General features: G+C 44.2%; 1 protein-coding gene across 1 annotated transcript in view; it reads left to right on the top strand.

The window, feature by feature from the left end:
* Nucleotides 1–226: 226 nt before the first annotated feature.
* The window catches only part of LOC126252264 (facilitated trehalose transporter Tret1-like), a 39,611-nt gene continuing 22,191 nt past the window's right edge, over nt 227–17,646 (top strand). Inside the window, exons 1-2 of the mRNA XM_049953137.1 lie at nt 227–293; nt 16,575–16,967. Coding sequence (XP_049809094.1) covers nt 227–293; nt 16,575–16,967 — 460 coding nt within the window. The remainder of the gene's footprint in view (nt 294–16,574; nt 16,968–17,646) is intronic.

Here is a 17,646-nt window from a genome sequence, read left to right on the forward strand (position 1 = left end):
CAATATAATCGATGTTGGTGCTGTAGACGACTACAGTGACGGCGTCTAGGAAGCGTAGTGAAAGCTCCTCAACAGGTGTCACAACTACTTTGATGACACATAATAAAACTAACACTTCACATTCAAATAACTAACGCAGCAGTCTTACCACTGCTCTTGGCCTTACAGTTATTGTGATGTTAATACTTGGGTAAATGCTTGTTTCAGAGTTTAAGCGACAGGAGCCATGGGCGACATGGGAAAGCCGTCTACTTTACGCAGAAGGTTGCCTCAGCTGTTCGCGGCTCTCTCAGGTACGTGTCTAGTTTACTATTTGTTATTTAGAAGCAAGAAATACACTCCTGGAAATGGAAAAAAGAACACATTGACACCGGTGTGTCAGACCCACCATACTTGCTCCGGACACTGCGAGAGGGCTGTACAAGCAATGATCACACGCACGGCACAGCGGACACACCAGGAACCGCGGTGTTGGCCGTCGAATGGCGCTAGCTGCGCAGCATTTGTGCACCGCCGCGGTCAGTGTCAGCCAGTTTGCCGTGGCATACGGAGCTCCATCGCAGTCTTTAACACTGGTAGCATGCCGCGACAGCGTGGACGTGAACCGTATGTGCAGTTGACGGACTTTGAGCGAGGGCGTATAGTGGGCATGCGGGAGGCCGGGTGGACGTACCGCCGAATTGCTCAACACGTGGGGCGTGAGGTCTCCACAGTGCATCGATGTTGTCGCCAGTGGTCGGCGGAAGGTGCACGTGCCCGTCGACCTGGGACCGGACCGCAGCGACGCACGGATGCACGCCAAGACCGTAGGATCCTACGCAGTGCCGTAGGGGACCGCACCGCCACTTCCCAGCAAATTAGGGACACTGTTGCTCCTGGGGTATCGGCGAGGACCATTCGCAACCGTCTCCATGAAGCTGGGCTACGGTCCCGCACACCGTTAGGCCGTCTTCCGCTCACGCCCCAACATCGTGCAGCCCGCCTCCAGTGGTGTCGCGACAGGCGTGAATGGAGGGACGAATGGAGACGTGTCGTCTTCAGCGATGAGAGTCGCTTCTGCCTTGGTGCCAATGATGGTCGTACGCGTGTTTGGCGCCGTGCAGGTGAGCGCCAGAATTAGGACTGCATACGACCGAGGCACACAGGGCCAACACCCGGCATCATGGTGTGGGGAGCGATCTCCTACACTGGCCGTACACCACTGGTGATCGTCGAGGGGACACTGAATAGTGCACGGTACATCCAAACCGTCATCGAACCCATCGTTCTACCATTCCTAGACCGGCAAGGGAACTTGCTGTTCCAACAGGACAATGCACGTCCGCATGTATCCCGTGCCACCCAACGTGCTCTAGAAGGTGTAAGTCAACTACCCTGGCCAGCAAGATCTCCGGATCTGTCCCCCATTGAGCATGTTTGGGACTAGATGAAGCGTCGTCTCACGCGGTCTGCACGTCCAGCACGAACGCTGGTCCAACTGAGGCGCCAGGTGGAAATGGCATGGCAAGCCGTTCCACAGGACTACATCCAGCATCTCTACGATCGTCTCCATGGGAGAATAGCAGCCTGCATTGCTGCGAAAGGTGGATATACACTGTACTAGTGCCGACATTGTGCATGCTCTGTTGCCTGTGTCTATGTGCCTGTGGTTCTGTCAGTGTGATCATGTGATGTATCTGACCCCAGGAATGTGTCAATAAAGTTTCCCCTTCCTGGGACAATGAATCCACGGTGTTCTTATTTCCATTTCCAGGAGTGTATATCTTTGGCTCTGGCGATGTTTTTAAATAACAATAATTGAAATTCGATACCAAATGGTGAAACCAGTTCTGAAGACCTGCAAAAACATGAGTCAGCCAGGAAAATGACAATTATGCTGAATGTTATAAAACGGTGCCAACAAACTTTCAGTGGTCGTAGAGGGTGTCTTGAGGAATAAACTGAGAACAGCAATTCACGTCCAGAAATGTAATCTAATGATGGCACAGGGAGCTGAAGATACAGGGGCCAACGCCCACTATTGCAGTACGCCTTCGACGGCACACCAGCGGCGTTGCGATAAGGTTGAACAAGTTAGGCACCACCTGACGACTTGCATACTGTCAAGTCCACTGAGACAACCTCATCTACCAGTGTACTCACTCACGTTAACTGTTGAAGAGGTGACCTGGGACAGGCATTGGATTCTGTCACATCGATTCTCTGTAACGTCGTTGGTTGACATTTACTCAAGTTGTTCATTAAGACAACCGGTGCAATCCCTTAACGTTTGTCGGTATGGTTTTGCTATATCTTGTGTTCTTGTACGGCGTAATTTCAGTGTACCAATCTCTTACTTAAATTCTTGCTAGCACTGAGTTCAATACAAACTTTTATTATACATGGTGCAGTCATATTAATGTGACCGCCACCTATGTTCGACGTCAGCGTGCAATTAATCATTCACACACGCCAGGTGGCAGTACCAGCAGTGGAGGATACGTGATTCGTGTAGGAGGAATGCGGAAAATTGTACAGTCATAGTCGTAACGCGGAAACGGAGCGATTTATCTTACGTTCAAAAGGGCACGATCATTGGCCTTCGTTCCAAGGGTGTAAGTATTTCCCAAACGGCTAAGTTTGTAAACTATTCACGTTCCGCCGAGGTTAAAGTGTGCAGTGCATGGCAAAACTGCGCTATTCAGAACTTGCAGCGAAGCAACTGTGGTGTACCACCGGCCGTAGATGACAATGCTGAACGACTGCTGCAAGACATGTGCAGGCGAATTCTCATGTAACTTTTGTGTAATTGACCACCAGATGAACTAAGGGGCCAATAACAGTGATTGCTCAACGAGGGTTCAGCGCTTGGTTCCTGCACCCTGCTGGAATCCACATGCCAATACAGGAACTGGACGTCCATTGAGCGGTGATACGCGGTCTTTTCGGATGAATCACATTTTGCGCTCCATCAGACAGACGAACGTTCTGGTGTACAGAGTGAAATGTCTGAAAGCAAACAAGGAAGGAGCTTGTGTGGAGAATGTTATCTTGGCATTCCCTAGGTGATCTCGTCATTCTAGAAGGCACAATGGATCAACACAAATACGAATCTATCCTCGGGAACCATGTCCACCGCTACATGCTGTTTGTTATTCCCAGGCTCGATAGCATTTGTCAGCAGGACAATGCGACGCGTCTTGCAGTTCGCAGGGTACGTGCGTAGTTCGAAGAGCACCAGGCTGAATTTACCGTACTCAGAAATGGTTCAAATGTCTCTAAGGAGTGTGGGACTTAACATCTGAGGTCATCAGTCCCCTAGAACGTAGAAGCACTTAAACCTAACTAACCTCCATGCCAATCGAGAACCTGTGGGATCACCTCGATTGGGCCGTCCACGCCACAAATCTTCAGCCATGGAACTTAGTGGAGATGGCCACAGTAATGGAGTTGTCACGGCTCCGCATTCCTTTCGGTACCTTTCTGAACTTCACTAACTGTCTTCCTGCACACCTCATAGCGATCGCGCTGCAAAAGGTGGTAGGGACTGATGACCTTAGCAGTTAAGTCCCATAAGATTTCACACACATTTCAACAGTTTGCAAAAGGTGGTTGCGCAGACTTTTGACGAGTGATCACTGGACAGTGTATTTTTGAACTACTATTGGAAAAAAAGAAAAATATAGACCATGAGAGATGACATTTTTGTAATCGGGTCAACTAGTATTTCCACAGCGACCTTGATGTTACTTGACTTCAACGACGTTTTATTTTCTTTCTAGGCCTTCACTGAATCAATTAGTCGTTAATTTTAGCAAGATTTCCCCTTAGCCCAGTGCTCTGTCATCCCGGCGCTATGGGTGTTTTTCCATTTAAGATTTGATGTCACTCCAGTATCTGGACACATTTTTACTGCTGTTAGTGACTGGAGATAATCTAATGATCTGACAAGCATTCTGTACTGATCTTTGTCATTAATGACGCTGTGGTGAAATTTATAGTTAGTTAATGAATCAAAACGGACAAAAGAAATAACGTAGACCATTAGCGGCAAGTTTCTTTGCTAACAGGTTTTCCGAAAATTTTTCGCAAAGAATTGTACAGGAGAGTAATTGCAAATCTCAGTACACCGTATTTGCTTAATGACTCACAATTTAGATTTAGGAATGGAGTAGCCACTGGAAATGATATAAATCGCACAAATCTAAGGGCTGTCAATTCGACTAAATACCTAGAAATTACAGTTATGAGCAACTTAAATTGGAAATTATATTGTAACAAATAAGCCCTCTGTCACAAATATTAAGTCAAAATTTACCTGGTTTCGACGCTACTATGAGCGTCGTCTTCAGAATTAGCTAACTGTACTAAAACATTAGGTATATAGTACATTAATAAAATTAAAGTTTGTACTGACTCGAAAAGATACAGTACTTACAAGTCACATATTAAAGAAGATCTAAGCCGGAAAGGCGACGTCATGGACACTTGTGAGATGGCCAGCCGCTAAGGGCTGCTCGTACTGTGAACAAGGGTTGCAACAAGTCTTGTTGCAACCCTTGTTCACAGTACGAGCAGCCCTTAGCGGCTGGCCATCTCACAAGTGTCCATGACGTCGCCTTTCCGGCTTAGATCTTCTTTAATATGTGACTTGTAAGTACTGCATCTTTTCGAGTCAGTACAAACTTTAATTTTATTAATGTACTACATACCTAATGTTTTAGTACAGTTAGCTAATTCTGAAGACGACGCTCATAGTAGCGTCGAAACCAGGTCAATTTTGACTTAATATTTGTGACCGAGGGCTTATTTGTTACAATATAATTCTGACACGGTCACTGAACCTTAGCAGCTATGTTCAAAGTTAAATTGGAAAGACCATGTAGATAATATTGTGGGGAAGGCGAAACAAGAGACTGCCATTTGTTGGCAGAACACTTAGAAGATGCGACAAACCCACTAAAGAGACAGCCTACATTACACTTGTCCATCCTCTGCTGGAATGCCGTTGCGCGGTATGGGATCCTTGCCGGGTAGGATTGACGGAGGACATCGAAAAAGTGCGAAGAAGGGCAGCTCGTTTCGCGTTATCGCGCGAGAGGGGTGAGAGTGTCACTGATATGATACGCGTGTTGGGGTGGCAGTCACTGAAAGAAAGGCGATTTTCTTTAAAAAAAAAATGGTTGAAATGGCTCTGAGCACTATGGGACTTAACATCTTAGGTCATCAGTCCCCTAGAACTTAGAACTAGTTAAACCTAACTAACCTAAGGACATCACACACATCCATGCCCGAGGCAGGATTCGAACCTGCGACCGTAGCAGTCGCGCGGTTCCGGACTGCGCGCCTAGAACCGCGAGACCACCGCGGCCGGCGGCGATTTTCTTTGTGGCAAGGTCTGTTTACGAAATTTCAATCACCAACTTTTTCTTACGAATGCCGAAATATTTTGTTGACACCCACCTACGCAGGGATAAATGATCATCATAATAAAATAAGAGATATCAGAGCTCGAACGGGAAGGTTTAGGTGTTTCTTTTTCCCACGCGCCATTCGAGAGTGGAAGGGTAGAGAAGTAATATGAAAATGGTTCAATGAACCCTCTGCCAGGCATTTAAGTGTGAATTGCAGAGTAACCATGTAGTTGTAGATGTAATTCTTTTATATGTGATGCACTAGCAGATCTAAACGATAGGTTCAGGACAGCAGGTAGACTCTTTGATTTAACAAAAGGATTCGATTGTGTAGAACAGTAGAACAGTTTTGCATTATTCGGGGCATTACAGGATTAGGGAAGAAGCTCAACAGTGGTACACTTCATACCTGGAAAGCAGGAGCAGAATGTTGTTTTCCAGTGTCTACAAACAGGGAAGAGGTTTGAATATGACTGGGGTCATATAAAGTGGGCAGTGCCACAGGGTTCGGGTCTGGGACCATTGTTTTTTTATATATATCAATAGTACCAATTCCAAAGAAAGTAGGTGCTGACAGCTGTGAAAATTAACGAACTATCAGCTTAATAAGTCACGGACGCAAAATACTAACCGAACCCTTTGCAGTAGAATGGAAAAAGTGGTAGAAATCGACCTTGAGGATAATTTTGGATTTCAGAGAAGCGGAGGAGCACACGAAGCGATACTAACCCTACGACTTCTCATATAGGTCATATAGGTTAGGCTACGGAAGGCAAATCTACGTTTATAGAATTTGTAGACTTAGAGAAAACTTTTGACAATGTTGACTGGAATACTCTCTTTCAAATTATAAAGGTGGCAGGGGTAAAACACAGGCAGCGAAAGGCTGTTTACAATTTACACAGAAACCATATGGCAGTTATAAGAATCTAGGAGCATGAAATGGAAGCAGTGGTTGAAAAGGGAGTGAGGCAGGGCTGTAGTCTATCCCCAATTTTATTCAACCTGAGGATAATGGAATGTATTCGAATTAAATCAAGTGATGGTGAGGGAATCAGGTTAGGAAAAGAGACCCTTAAAGTTGTAAATGAGTTTTGCTATTTAGGGAGCAAAATAACTGATGATTGTCGAAGTAGGGAGGAAAGTGTAAACTGGCAAAGGCAAGAAAAGGGTTTCTGAAGAAGAGAAATTTGTTAACATGGACTATACCTGTATATTTAAGTGTCAGGAATTCCTTTCTGAAAGTATTCGTATGGAGCGTAGCCATGTATGGAAGTGAAACATGGACAATAAACAGTTTACACAAGAAGAGAAAGAAAATTTTGAAATGTGGTGCTACAGAAGAATGCTGAAAATTAGGTGGGTAGATCACGTAACTAATAAAGAGGTACTGATTTGAACTGGGGAGAAGCGAAATTTGTGGTACAACCCAACCAAAAGAAGGGATCATTCGGTACGACACATTCTGAGGCGTAAGGTCTCACCAAATTAATTCTGGAGGGAAGCGTAGTGGGTGAAAATCATAGAGGGAAACTAAGAATGGAATACAGTAAGCAGATTCAGAGGGATGTAGGTTGTGGTAGATATTCAGAGACGAAAGGCTTGCACGGCATACAATAGCATGGAGAGCTGCATGAAGCCAGTCTTTGGACTGAAGAGAGTAACGAAAAACAACAACGTCAACGATCTGCCACTAAACATAACAGTTGGCATAAAAATTGTTCTTTTTGCAGGTGACACAAGTATTAGTGCAAAAGACGTGGGACATAATTTAAATGAGCTACAAGATGCAGAATGAGCATATCTGACAAAATTTGAAATTTTCGTTTTGTTACATTAACTGATAACTGGAGTGCAACTCTGTGCACTGTGCAGAAAGATCAAGATATACTCGCTGGGACATGGTTTTTCTCGCTGATGATTATCGTGTAAGATGTAGAATGACATATGTAGCACAGTTGTTACTTTTCTGCAAAGTAAAAATGTCCTTTCTGCATCTTATAGTTTAATTGAATTGCAAACTCTCCGCTCGTAATGTCACAATGCTAGGAAAAGTTAGTTGTGGAGAATCCAGATGATACTCTATCAAGAAATGGTGGGCCAGGAACTATAAAAAAGCGCCTCCATCAGATGACACAACAGGGGGAGATATTCCTAAGGGAAACAAATTACTACCCAAGCTTAAGCGCATTGAATATAAATCAGCCATGGAAGTGAAGACTATTTCTTTTAAGTATATTGATGGACTAGTGAGCCACACATTTACTCTTAAATCCTATAATATCCTTCCGAGTCTACCTCATGAGAAAGCATACATCACTGCTGGGTTTTATACGCAGCATCTGGAGGTTTTCTTTGCTATTTTTAAATCATGGCATCGTAGTTTTGGGTTTTGAATAAAAAAGAGAAATATATGTTTGATTAACCTATTTCCGTCCATTCGTTTGAGATGACCATAAAATCGTTCCCGTCTTTTACAGATTGTGTCTGTAATTTTTTCTATTTTCCTGTAGACTTCCCTTTTGGATCTGTTTTGATGGATGCCATTCTTGGATCCAAGGTTTCGTCTAATGATATTGCGGTCTTTTTCCTCCAGTTCTTCGAGGAGCCTTTTATCAGCGTTTAGGGATAAGGTTTTGCCTGCATAAAAAGCTACTGGATCGAAACTGTTTCGTAGTGACGTATCTTAGTGTTCTGGGAAAGGCATTTCTTGTTGCATATCATGCGGGATGTTTGACAAGCTGTTTCTAGTTTGCGTACCTGTTCCCTAAGCGCTTCCTTGTCCAGTCCATTTTTCATGATGATCTCACCCAGGTACTTGAATTTGTCTACCCGGGCGATGACCCCATATTTCGTACGAAGTTTTGGTGGGACATCTTTAATATTAGTCATGACTTCTGTTTTCTCAAATGACATTTGCAGATCAGTTTGTTCAGCGATTTCTTTTAACAGATCGATTTGAACTCTAGCTGTGTCTACGTCGTTTGACAGAATGGCCATGTCAGCGGCAAAAGTCAAGCATTCTACTTCAATCCCCTTCGATATGGTTCCAATTCGCAACGGGCTATTGTTGGTTTCCATTAATTATTCGCGCCAGGTTCTAATGATCTTTCAAAGGATGCAGTTGAAAAGCATTGGAGACAGACTATCATCTTGCCTGACCCCTGTTTTGACGTCAAAGGAATCCGATAAACACCCGAGGAATTTTACGTCGGATTTTGTATCTGTTAGGGTAGCTCTAACTAATGCCTGCAGTTTTAGGTCAACTCCGAACTTATTTAGGATGTTCAGCAGGAGCTCCCAGTCTATAGAGTCGTATGCCTTCTAGAAATCCACAAAGACTGGCACGTAGTGTTTGGACCTTAGAGTATAATATCCGATTATTATTTTGAGGTTGTAGATCTGTTAAGCTGTTGAGTGACGTTTTATGAAGCCCCCTTAGTATTCACCTATTTGATATTTGACTTGGGCTTGTAAACGCTCCAGAATGGCGAGTAAGAGAATTTTATAGGTTACCGGTAGCAGGGATATTTCTTGGTAGTTGTTAATGTCTTTCATGCTGCTCCTCTTGTGCAAAGGATGAATCAGCACAATTTTGCAATCTTCAGGCAGTATTTCCTGATTCTAATTTTTTGTTTTGTTTTTTGTTTTTGTAAGATTTCAAGTGATTCCTTTGGGGCATATTTCCACAGTTCTGCTACGACTGAGTCATCTACAGGTGCATTGTTGTTTTTGAGATGGGCAATGTGGTGCTTGATTTCATCTTTGTCAGGTGGTCTGGACTCTGGGCATCTGACCAGTGTTTCTTTGGTATCAGTGGGGTTTGGGGGTTTATTACAGTTCATTAGGTCTCGAAAGTAGTGTGCCAGAATCTGACAATTTTCTTCATTTGAAGTCGCCAGTGTACCGCCCTTTCGCTGAGTGCATGGTGACGGCAGTTTGTAACCAGTCAGTCTGCGTCTGAAGGCTCTGTAGTACTCTCTGGTTTCATTCTTCCTAAAATTTTGTTCTATCTTTTCTTACCAGAGAGAACATTATCATCGTTGATAAAGAACGTCCGTCCTCAGAGACCAAAAACAGGAAAAGTTAACGTAATATTGGTAAACTGCAGGAGTATCCAGGGCAAGGTTCCTGAATTAGTATCTCTTATTGAAGGAAATAGTGCGCATATAGTATTAGGAACGGAAAGTTGGTTAAAACCGGAAGTGAACAGTAACGAAATCCTAGACACAGAATGGAATATATACCGCAAGGATAGGATAAACGCCAATGGTGGAGGAGTATTTATAGCAGTAAAGAATTCAATAATATCCAGTGAAGTTATTAGCGAATGCGAATGTGAAATAATCTGGGTTAAGTTAAGTATCAAAGGTGGGTCAGATATGATAGTCGGATGCTTCTATAGACCACCTGCATCAGCAACCGTAGTAGTTGAGCGCCTCAGAGAGAACCTGCAGAACGTCGTGAAGAAGTTTCGTGATCATACTATTGTAATAGGGGGAGACTTCAATCTACCAGGTATAGAATGGGATAGTCACACAATCAGAACTGGAGCCAGGGACAGAGACTCTTGTGACATTATCCTGACTGCCTTGTCCGAGAATTACTTCGAGCAGATAGTTAGAGAACCAACTCGTGAAGCTAACGTTTTAGACCTCATAGCAACAAATAGACCGGAACTTTTCGACTCCGTGAATGTAGAAGAGGGTATCAGTGATCATAAGTCAGTGGTTGCATCAATGACTACAAGTGTAATAAGAAATGCCAAGAAAGGAAGGAAAATATATTTGCTTAACAAGAGTGATAGGGCACAAATCGCAGAATATCTGAGTGACCACCATCAAACGTTCATTTCTGAGGAAGAGGATGTGGAACAAAAATGGAAAAAATTCAGAAACATCGTCCAGTACGCCTTAGATAAGCCCGTACCGACTAAGGTCCAAAGCGAGGGGAAAGATCCACCGTGGTATAACAATCATGTACGAAAGGTACTACGGAAACAAAGAAAGCTTCATCATAGGTTTAAGAGTAGTCGAATCATAGCTGATAAGGAAAAGCTGAACGAAGCGAAAAAGAGCGTAAAGAGAGCAATGAGAGAAGCATTCAACGAATTCGAACATAAAACATTGGCAAACAATCTAAACAAGAACCCTAAAAAGTTTTGGTCATATGTAAAATCGGTAAGCGGATCTAAATCCCCTATTCAGTCACTCGTTGACCACGATGGCACCGAAACAGAGGACGACCGAAGAAAGGCAGAAATACTGAATTCAGTGTTCCGAAACTGTTTCACTGCGGAATATCGTAACACGGTCCCTGACTTCAGCCGTCGCACGGACGCCAAAATGGAAAATATTGAAATAAACGATATCGGAATTGAAAAACAACTGCTATCACTTAGTAGCGGAAAAGCATCCGGACCAGACGAGATACCCTTAAGATTCTACAGTGATTATGCTAAAGAACTTGCCCCCTTTCTATCAGCAATTTATCGTAGATCTCTGGAAGAACGTAAAGTACCTAGCGACTGGAAGAAAGCGCAGGTCGTTCCCATTTTCAAGAAGGGTCATAAATCAGATGCGAATAATTATAGGCCTATTTCGCTTACGTCAATCTGTTGTAGAATAATGGAACATGTTTTGTGTTCTCGTATTATGACGTTCTTAGATAATACAAATCTCCTTCATCATAACCAACATGGATTCCGCAAACAGAGATCATGTGAAACTCAGCTCGCCCTATTTGCCCAAGAAATTCACAGTGCCGTAGACACTGGCGAGCAGATTGATGCCGTATTCCTGGACTTCAGGAAGGCATTTGATACGGTTCCGCACTTACGTTTAGTGAAAAAAATACGAGCTTACGGAATATCGGACCAGGTTTGTGATTGGATTCAGGATTTCCTAGAAGAAAGAACACAACATGTCATTCTTAACGGTTCAAAATCTGCAGATGTAGAGGTAATTTCGGGAGTACCGCAAGGAAGCGTGATAGGACCTTTATTGTTTACAATATACATAAATGACTTAGTTGACAACATCGGTAGCTCCGTGAGGCTATTTGCAGATGACACGGTTGTCTACAAGAAAGTAGCAACATCAGAAGACTCGTACGTACTCCAGGAAGACCTGCAGAGGATTAATGAATGGTGCGACAGCTGGCAGCTTTCCCTAAACGTAGATAAATGTAATATAATGCGCATACATAGGGGCAGAAATCCATTCCAGTACGATTATGCCATAGGTGGTAAATCATTGGAAGCGGTAACGACCGTAAAATACTTAGGAGTTACTATCCGGAGCGATCTGAAGTGGAATGATCACATAAAACAAATAGTGGGAAAAGCAGGCGCCAGGTTGAGATTCATAGGAAGAATTCTAAGAAAATGTGACTCATCGACGAAAGAAGTAGCTTACAAAACGCTTGTTCGTCCGATTCTTGAGTATTGCTCATCAGTATGGGACCCTTACCAGGTTGGATTAATAGAATAGATAGACATGATCCAGCGAAAAGCAGCGCGATTCGTCATGGGGACATTTAGTCAGCGCGAGAGCGTTACGGAGATGCTGAACAAGCTCCAGTGGCGGACACTTCAAGAAAGGCGTTACGCAATACGGAGAGGTTTATTATCGAAATTACGAGAGAGCACATTCCGGGAAGAGATGGGCAACATATTACTACCGCCCACATATATCTCGCGTAATGATCACAACGAAAAGATCCGAGAAATTAGAGCAAATACGGAGACTTACAAGCAGTCGTTCTTCCCACGCACAATTCGTGAATGGAACAGGGAAGGGGGGATCAGATAGTGGTACAATAAGTACCCTCCGCCACACACCGTAAGGTGGCTCGCGGAGTATAGATGTAGATGTAGATGTAGAATGAGTGGTTTTTCGTACTTATGTTTCCCAGTTCTAATTCCCCTGGCTGTTTGGGCACGATGGATTGTGTAGGTTTCCCAGTCAGTTTCCGATTTAGTTGAGTAGTATTGTTTTCATGCACTGAGCCTTACCTTGAGGACTGACTCGCATGTGTCATTCCAGCAGGCACGCTTTTGCTTCTTTTGATTTCTGCAACTTCTTTGGCAGCCTCTATAAGACGCTCTTTGGTGGTATTGAAGTCACAGTCACTTGGTCTTGCCTTTTCTTGGAACCCCATGATCGTTTGTCGAAGTTAATCTTTCTCAAAGCGCATAATTTTTTTGGTGGTCTTTCTGGTCTTTGTAGATATAGGTTTGAATTTAATTATGGACATCTAACGATCTGAAGCCACATTTTTTTTTCTTTCTTTTAGACATTCATAATTTCAGGGCTGTTCCTCCCGGAGATGTGGTCTATTTGGAACTCTCCAATGTTTTGGACGGGAGATCGCCAAGTGGTCTGCTTTCTGGGTAGATGGCGAAAGTGGGTCGACATTACCTGCAGGCTGCGATTTTCACAGATGGATACAGATCTTTTGTCATTTTGGTTGGTTTTTCTTATGGGCAGGGTAATTTCCTATAATTTTCTTGTATTTTCGTTCTCAGCCAAGTTGAGCACTGCAGTCACCCATAAGGAGTTTCAGATGCTGTTTAGGAATTTTAGATAGTTTTTCATCCAGTAGGTCCCAGAAATTATCCACTTATTTATTTATTATATTACTTCCAATTCACACTATCATTCATAATTAAATTTATTAAATCAACAATAATTATGAGAGGACGTAATATTCACAGATGATACTATTTCGTTCCCAAAATACGTTTTGACTACGTATGATTTAAGTCCGTAAGATGCTGACACCTTTTGGCCACAGCCGTAACTACTTGAAACTGCTCCTGAATCACAGCGCACTTCTGCCATGCGACAGCCATGTATCATCTCTGGAGGGAGCTGCTCCGTCGTATTTACTGCTATAGGTGCGGTGTAAAGGGTTACGCCTCACAAGTCCTATAATGATAAAAAAATTTGCAACAAGTTTTTAATAATTATACAACATCGTGACCATTTTTGAAAATATAGTAATTTTCCAAAAGAAAACTTAATGACTAAAATACATAATGCTTACTTGGCGGGGCCGGCCTCGGCGCCGAGCGGTTCTAGCCGCTTCAGTCCGGAACCGCGCGACTGCTACGGTTGCAGGTTCGAATCCTGCCTCAGGCATGGATGTGTGTGATGTCCTTAGGTTAGTTAGGTTTAAGTAGCTCTAAGTTCTAGGGGACTGATGACCTCAGATATTAAGTCCCATAGTGTTCCGAACCATTTGAACCATTTACTCGGCGGTTCTAAAACGAATCTAGGGCATTGTTTAGTAAACTCTTATTTTGCTAAAAATCACTTACAAAATAATGTTGCACACAATATTTTTTTTAAAAAAGTACAAATTAATTTCTGTTTCTAAAAAACTTCAATTTATTTAACTTTTCATTTAAGTGTAATCATTTGAAATCTTTCCTAGACTTTTCGGTTTATAATACGCCCATGTAAGTTTATAGGCCCATCCTACATTATATTTGGCACTGTATTGATATACTTGTACACTTTGAATAATTTTTCGAACGCTGTCACGCCACCTGATTCATGTGGCGTCCATAACTCTCCACGCTCCCTTAAAATACAGTTCAGGCTGCAATTAGAGGTAAATTTTTCCTGAAAAAGTGTTTCTCCTAAGAATACTATTTTATACAATATCTTCCTGAAAGATAAATATCATTACATATTTTTTTATCTAGACTATGCTTCTCCAACCCATTCGAGAAATGATATTTCATCCCAGGTTGCCACCATAACTCCAGTTGATGGCCATCCAGGATAGTGCAGAACTGCGGTTGATTTCTAGACCCAATATGACACCATTCAGCATCAGTCCGTGCTTCCCACTCACAGTACCACTGCAAACACAACCGTTTGTGTGTGGTGTTAGGGACAGTCCACGCCTGGCACAGTAATTCCCTAGCCCAGCTGCTGCTACTCTCCAACCAGTGATAGGGGATGAGATAGAATGTTGCAAGGATTTCGTTATCCGTTCTCAGATAACAGGCACAGATGTGAAGGGGTTATGATGTGCTTGGTACACAATAACGCTATCCTGCTTTGTGGTAGTAGAAGTTCCGACTGGGATCTTGACGAGTACATCTGGCATCACTTTTGCGGTAGGCTACTGTCATCTACCAATTGGCCAATGCAGACCAATAGTGAGGGCCGTATCAAACTGTGAGGCGGTGGTAGCTTTGTCTCAGGAGAGTGCACGACATCTCTGTGTCCTTCACAGTGATCACTCAAGATGTGATGCTGTCCAAGCCCGTAATTTACCATATGACGCCTGGTAACAACACTGATCACAGATATTATTAATCGACTCTGGCGGTTGTTCTGCCTGTCACAAAGAATTGCAAGTCTAATCATTTATAAAACCGCTGATGGTCTGTATGTGTGAGAAGTCACATCGAAATTGGACCATGTCTTGTGCGAGCTACAGTGTCATGTGTATATGTAGGTATAATTGTGGGTGTGTGGGCAAGCTGTCATGTCCGAGCATAGGGTTGAGAGAGAAAGGGGCTTACAGGTCAGTCTACAACTCCCGAACGGTTAGGAGTTTTTTGTCGACCCGTTGTCACTGTAGGCTTGTACCATGGGAAGCAAAGAGAGGATCTTGTTTGGCCACGAGTATTCTCTTTCTGTAACAGAACTGCATGCATGTATTAATAGGGTTCTTTATTAAAATAAGCAGGAACCTACTTAAGATAGTCCAGGTGTTGAGGTACAAGCTCTTCTGTAATAGTCCACGTTACCCTCACTACTCTGTGCTGCCTGTCTCTGAGGTAGAGGCGGAGTTAACTACTACTGTGACTCCAGTTGGGCTGCAATTGATGACTCGGTAACTCACTGGATGACTGACTGGAACTGACTGTGTCCTCCAATCCATGGCAGCGATTTAAATACTGGTAGCCGAGAGGGCATTGGTGGAAAGTTTCTTGCGAGTCTGTCTTTGGCCTCTATCGATCTTCTCACAACCTCTTTGCCACCTGGTGTGCTTATGCCAGCACAAGGCGCAAATGCAGAAAGACAAGTTTCATCACGGCCAAATACTGTCACAGGGCACCCACGAAAGACGCGGATATTGGGACTCTATGTGATTCTCGCAGCAGACTCAGGGAACTCAAGGGTGTATCTCCTTAAGACTAACTACTACATTAAAGGCTACTGGTTGTGCAACATAAGTCAGTGTCTTGGCTCCTGGGGTGAGAGTTAACAGAAGTAGAAATCACTAGGAGCATTGTAAAGTACGAACATTGAGAATAGCACTCCAAGTTAGGAAACAGACTTGTCATAGCTTCCCCGAGACTGGCTCTGAGTGACAGGTAGTTGGCATCCCAATAGTCTTCAAAATGGTTCAAATGGCTCTGAGCACTATGGGACTCAACTGCTGAGGTCATTAGTCCCCTAGAACTTAGAACTAGTTAAACCTAACTATCCTAAGGACATCACAAACATCCATGCCCGAGGCAGGATTCGAACTTGCGACCGTAGCGGTCTTGCGGTTCCAGACTGCAGCGCCTTTAACCGCACGGCCACTTCGGCCGGCTCCCAATAGTCTGACTGAGTAGAAAAATTCTGACCTCTGGCCGTAATGTTTAGGTACTTTCCCTTCTCCTACTCTGTATTCAGAGATGCTTCTGGATTTTCATCTAACAAACTCCATTTTTGTTAGCAAGAGTGTCTGTCTGAAAGCTAAAAGTCACTACCTTCCCCATTATGGCTAACAACAACAGTGTTCTACGTTACTTGGCACCACCCTGAGGCCTCTCTTGAGTGGGGACCGCCGTTCCAACAGTTTTACTCATTTCTCATCTCACTCTAACCTGTATACAACCACTGAGTCCTCATGACTGAATATCAGGTTTGCTGTATATGAAATGATATGCCTGTTGGTGATCTCCATCCACTGGGAGACCTTATAATAGCGGCTAGATAGTGTATGAATGAAACTAGTACATCTGGACAGCTACCTGATGCACCTGCAAGATCGAAGGCCTCTACAATTACTGGTCATTTCTGGTAACTAAACGCTGCCACTTTTTCCTGTTCTCTGCACTGTGTCTCTGGTTTCCTGACTTGGAAAGCCCTTGCAGTCTTCCAACGGCCTTAAGTTCACAATGCAGAAGTCACCAGTGCTGACGTTTGGTCGTGGTCCGTGCAGCGACGCTGGGCGGCTTTTCGCTGGGCGCGGTGCTGGGTTGGACGTCGCCCGCGTCGGAGCCGCTGCGGCGGCAGCTGGGTCTGTCCGACGAGACGGTGTCATGGCTGGCGGGCGTGACGCCGCTGGGCGCCCTGGCGGCCATGCTGGCGGCGGCCGTGCTGCTGGACCGCGTGGGCCGGCGGCGCGCGCTGCTGGCCACGGCCCCGCCCTTCGTCGCCGGCTGGCTGCTGCTCGCCTTCTGCCGGCACCCCGCAGCGCTGCTCGTCGGCCGCTTCGTCACCGGCTTCTGCGGCGGCGCCTTCTCCACCGCGGCGCCCGTCTACATCGGGGAGATCGCCGAAAAAGACATCCGCGGCGCTCTCGGAGTCTGCTACCAGCTGCTGCTCACTGGAGGTAACCACTCTGTCTATCTGCCACCTCCAGCTAAACGCTTGCTTGTTCCTTATATCGTGTCCACTCCATGGCTATGATATGAAACGTGTCACTTGAACAAATAGTTGGAGGGCTCATTAAAAATATTCCTTTTATTTAATATCTGATGCTCTTAGACAGTCATAAGTACACTGACAAACAAAAACGGTGGATGTGAGACCTGAGTTTCTCCTGACGTATACAATGTTCATTGAACATTGCGGGAATGCAGCCTGGTCGTCGACAACCGCCGATATTTCGAAAGGAACTCACCTTGCCATTTTCAAGGCAAAACTGCTGCAAGTAAGCGCTGTGCATAGATATTTAAGATGTTGGTTTTCAAAGATGGTCGTTGGTGCATCTGGACGTGCTATAATACCGGGTGATCAAAAAGTCAGTATAAATTTGAAAACTTAATAAACCACGGAATAATGTAGATAGAGAAGTAAAAATTGACACACATGCTGCTTGAAATGACAAGGGGTTTTATTAGGAAAAAAAAACAACAACAAAGTATTGATAGACTCGTGAAAGATCTCTTGCCCGCGTCGTTTGGTGATGATCGTGCGATCAGCCGCCACTTTCGTCATGCTTGGCCTCCCAGGTCCCCAGACCTCAGTCCGTGCGATTATTGGCTTTGGGAAGTCGCAAGTGTATCGTG

The sequence above is a fragment of the Schistocerca nitens genome, chromosome 4 (genome assembly GCF_023898315.1).
Source record: "Schistocerca nitens isolate TAMUIC-IGC-003100 chromosome 4, iqSchNite1.1, whole genome shotgun sequence".
Taxonomy (NCBI): domain Eukaryota; kingdom Metazoa; phylum Arthropoda; class Insecta; order Orthoptera; family Acrididae; genus Schistocerca; species Schistocerca nitens.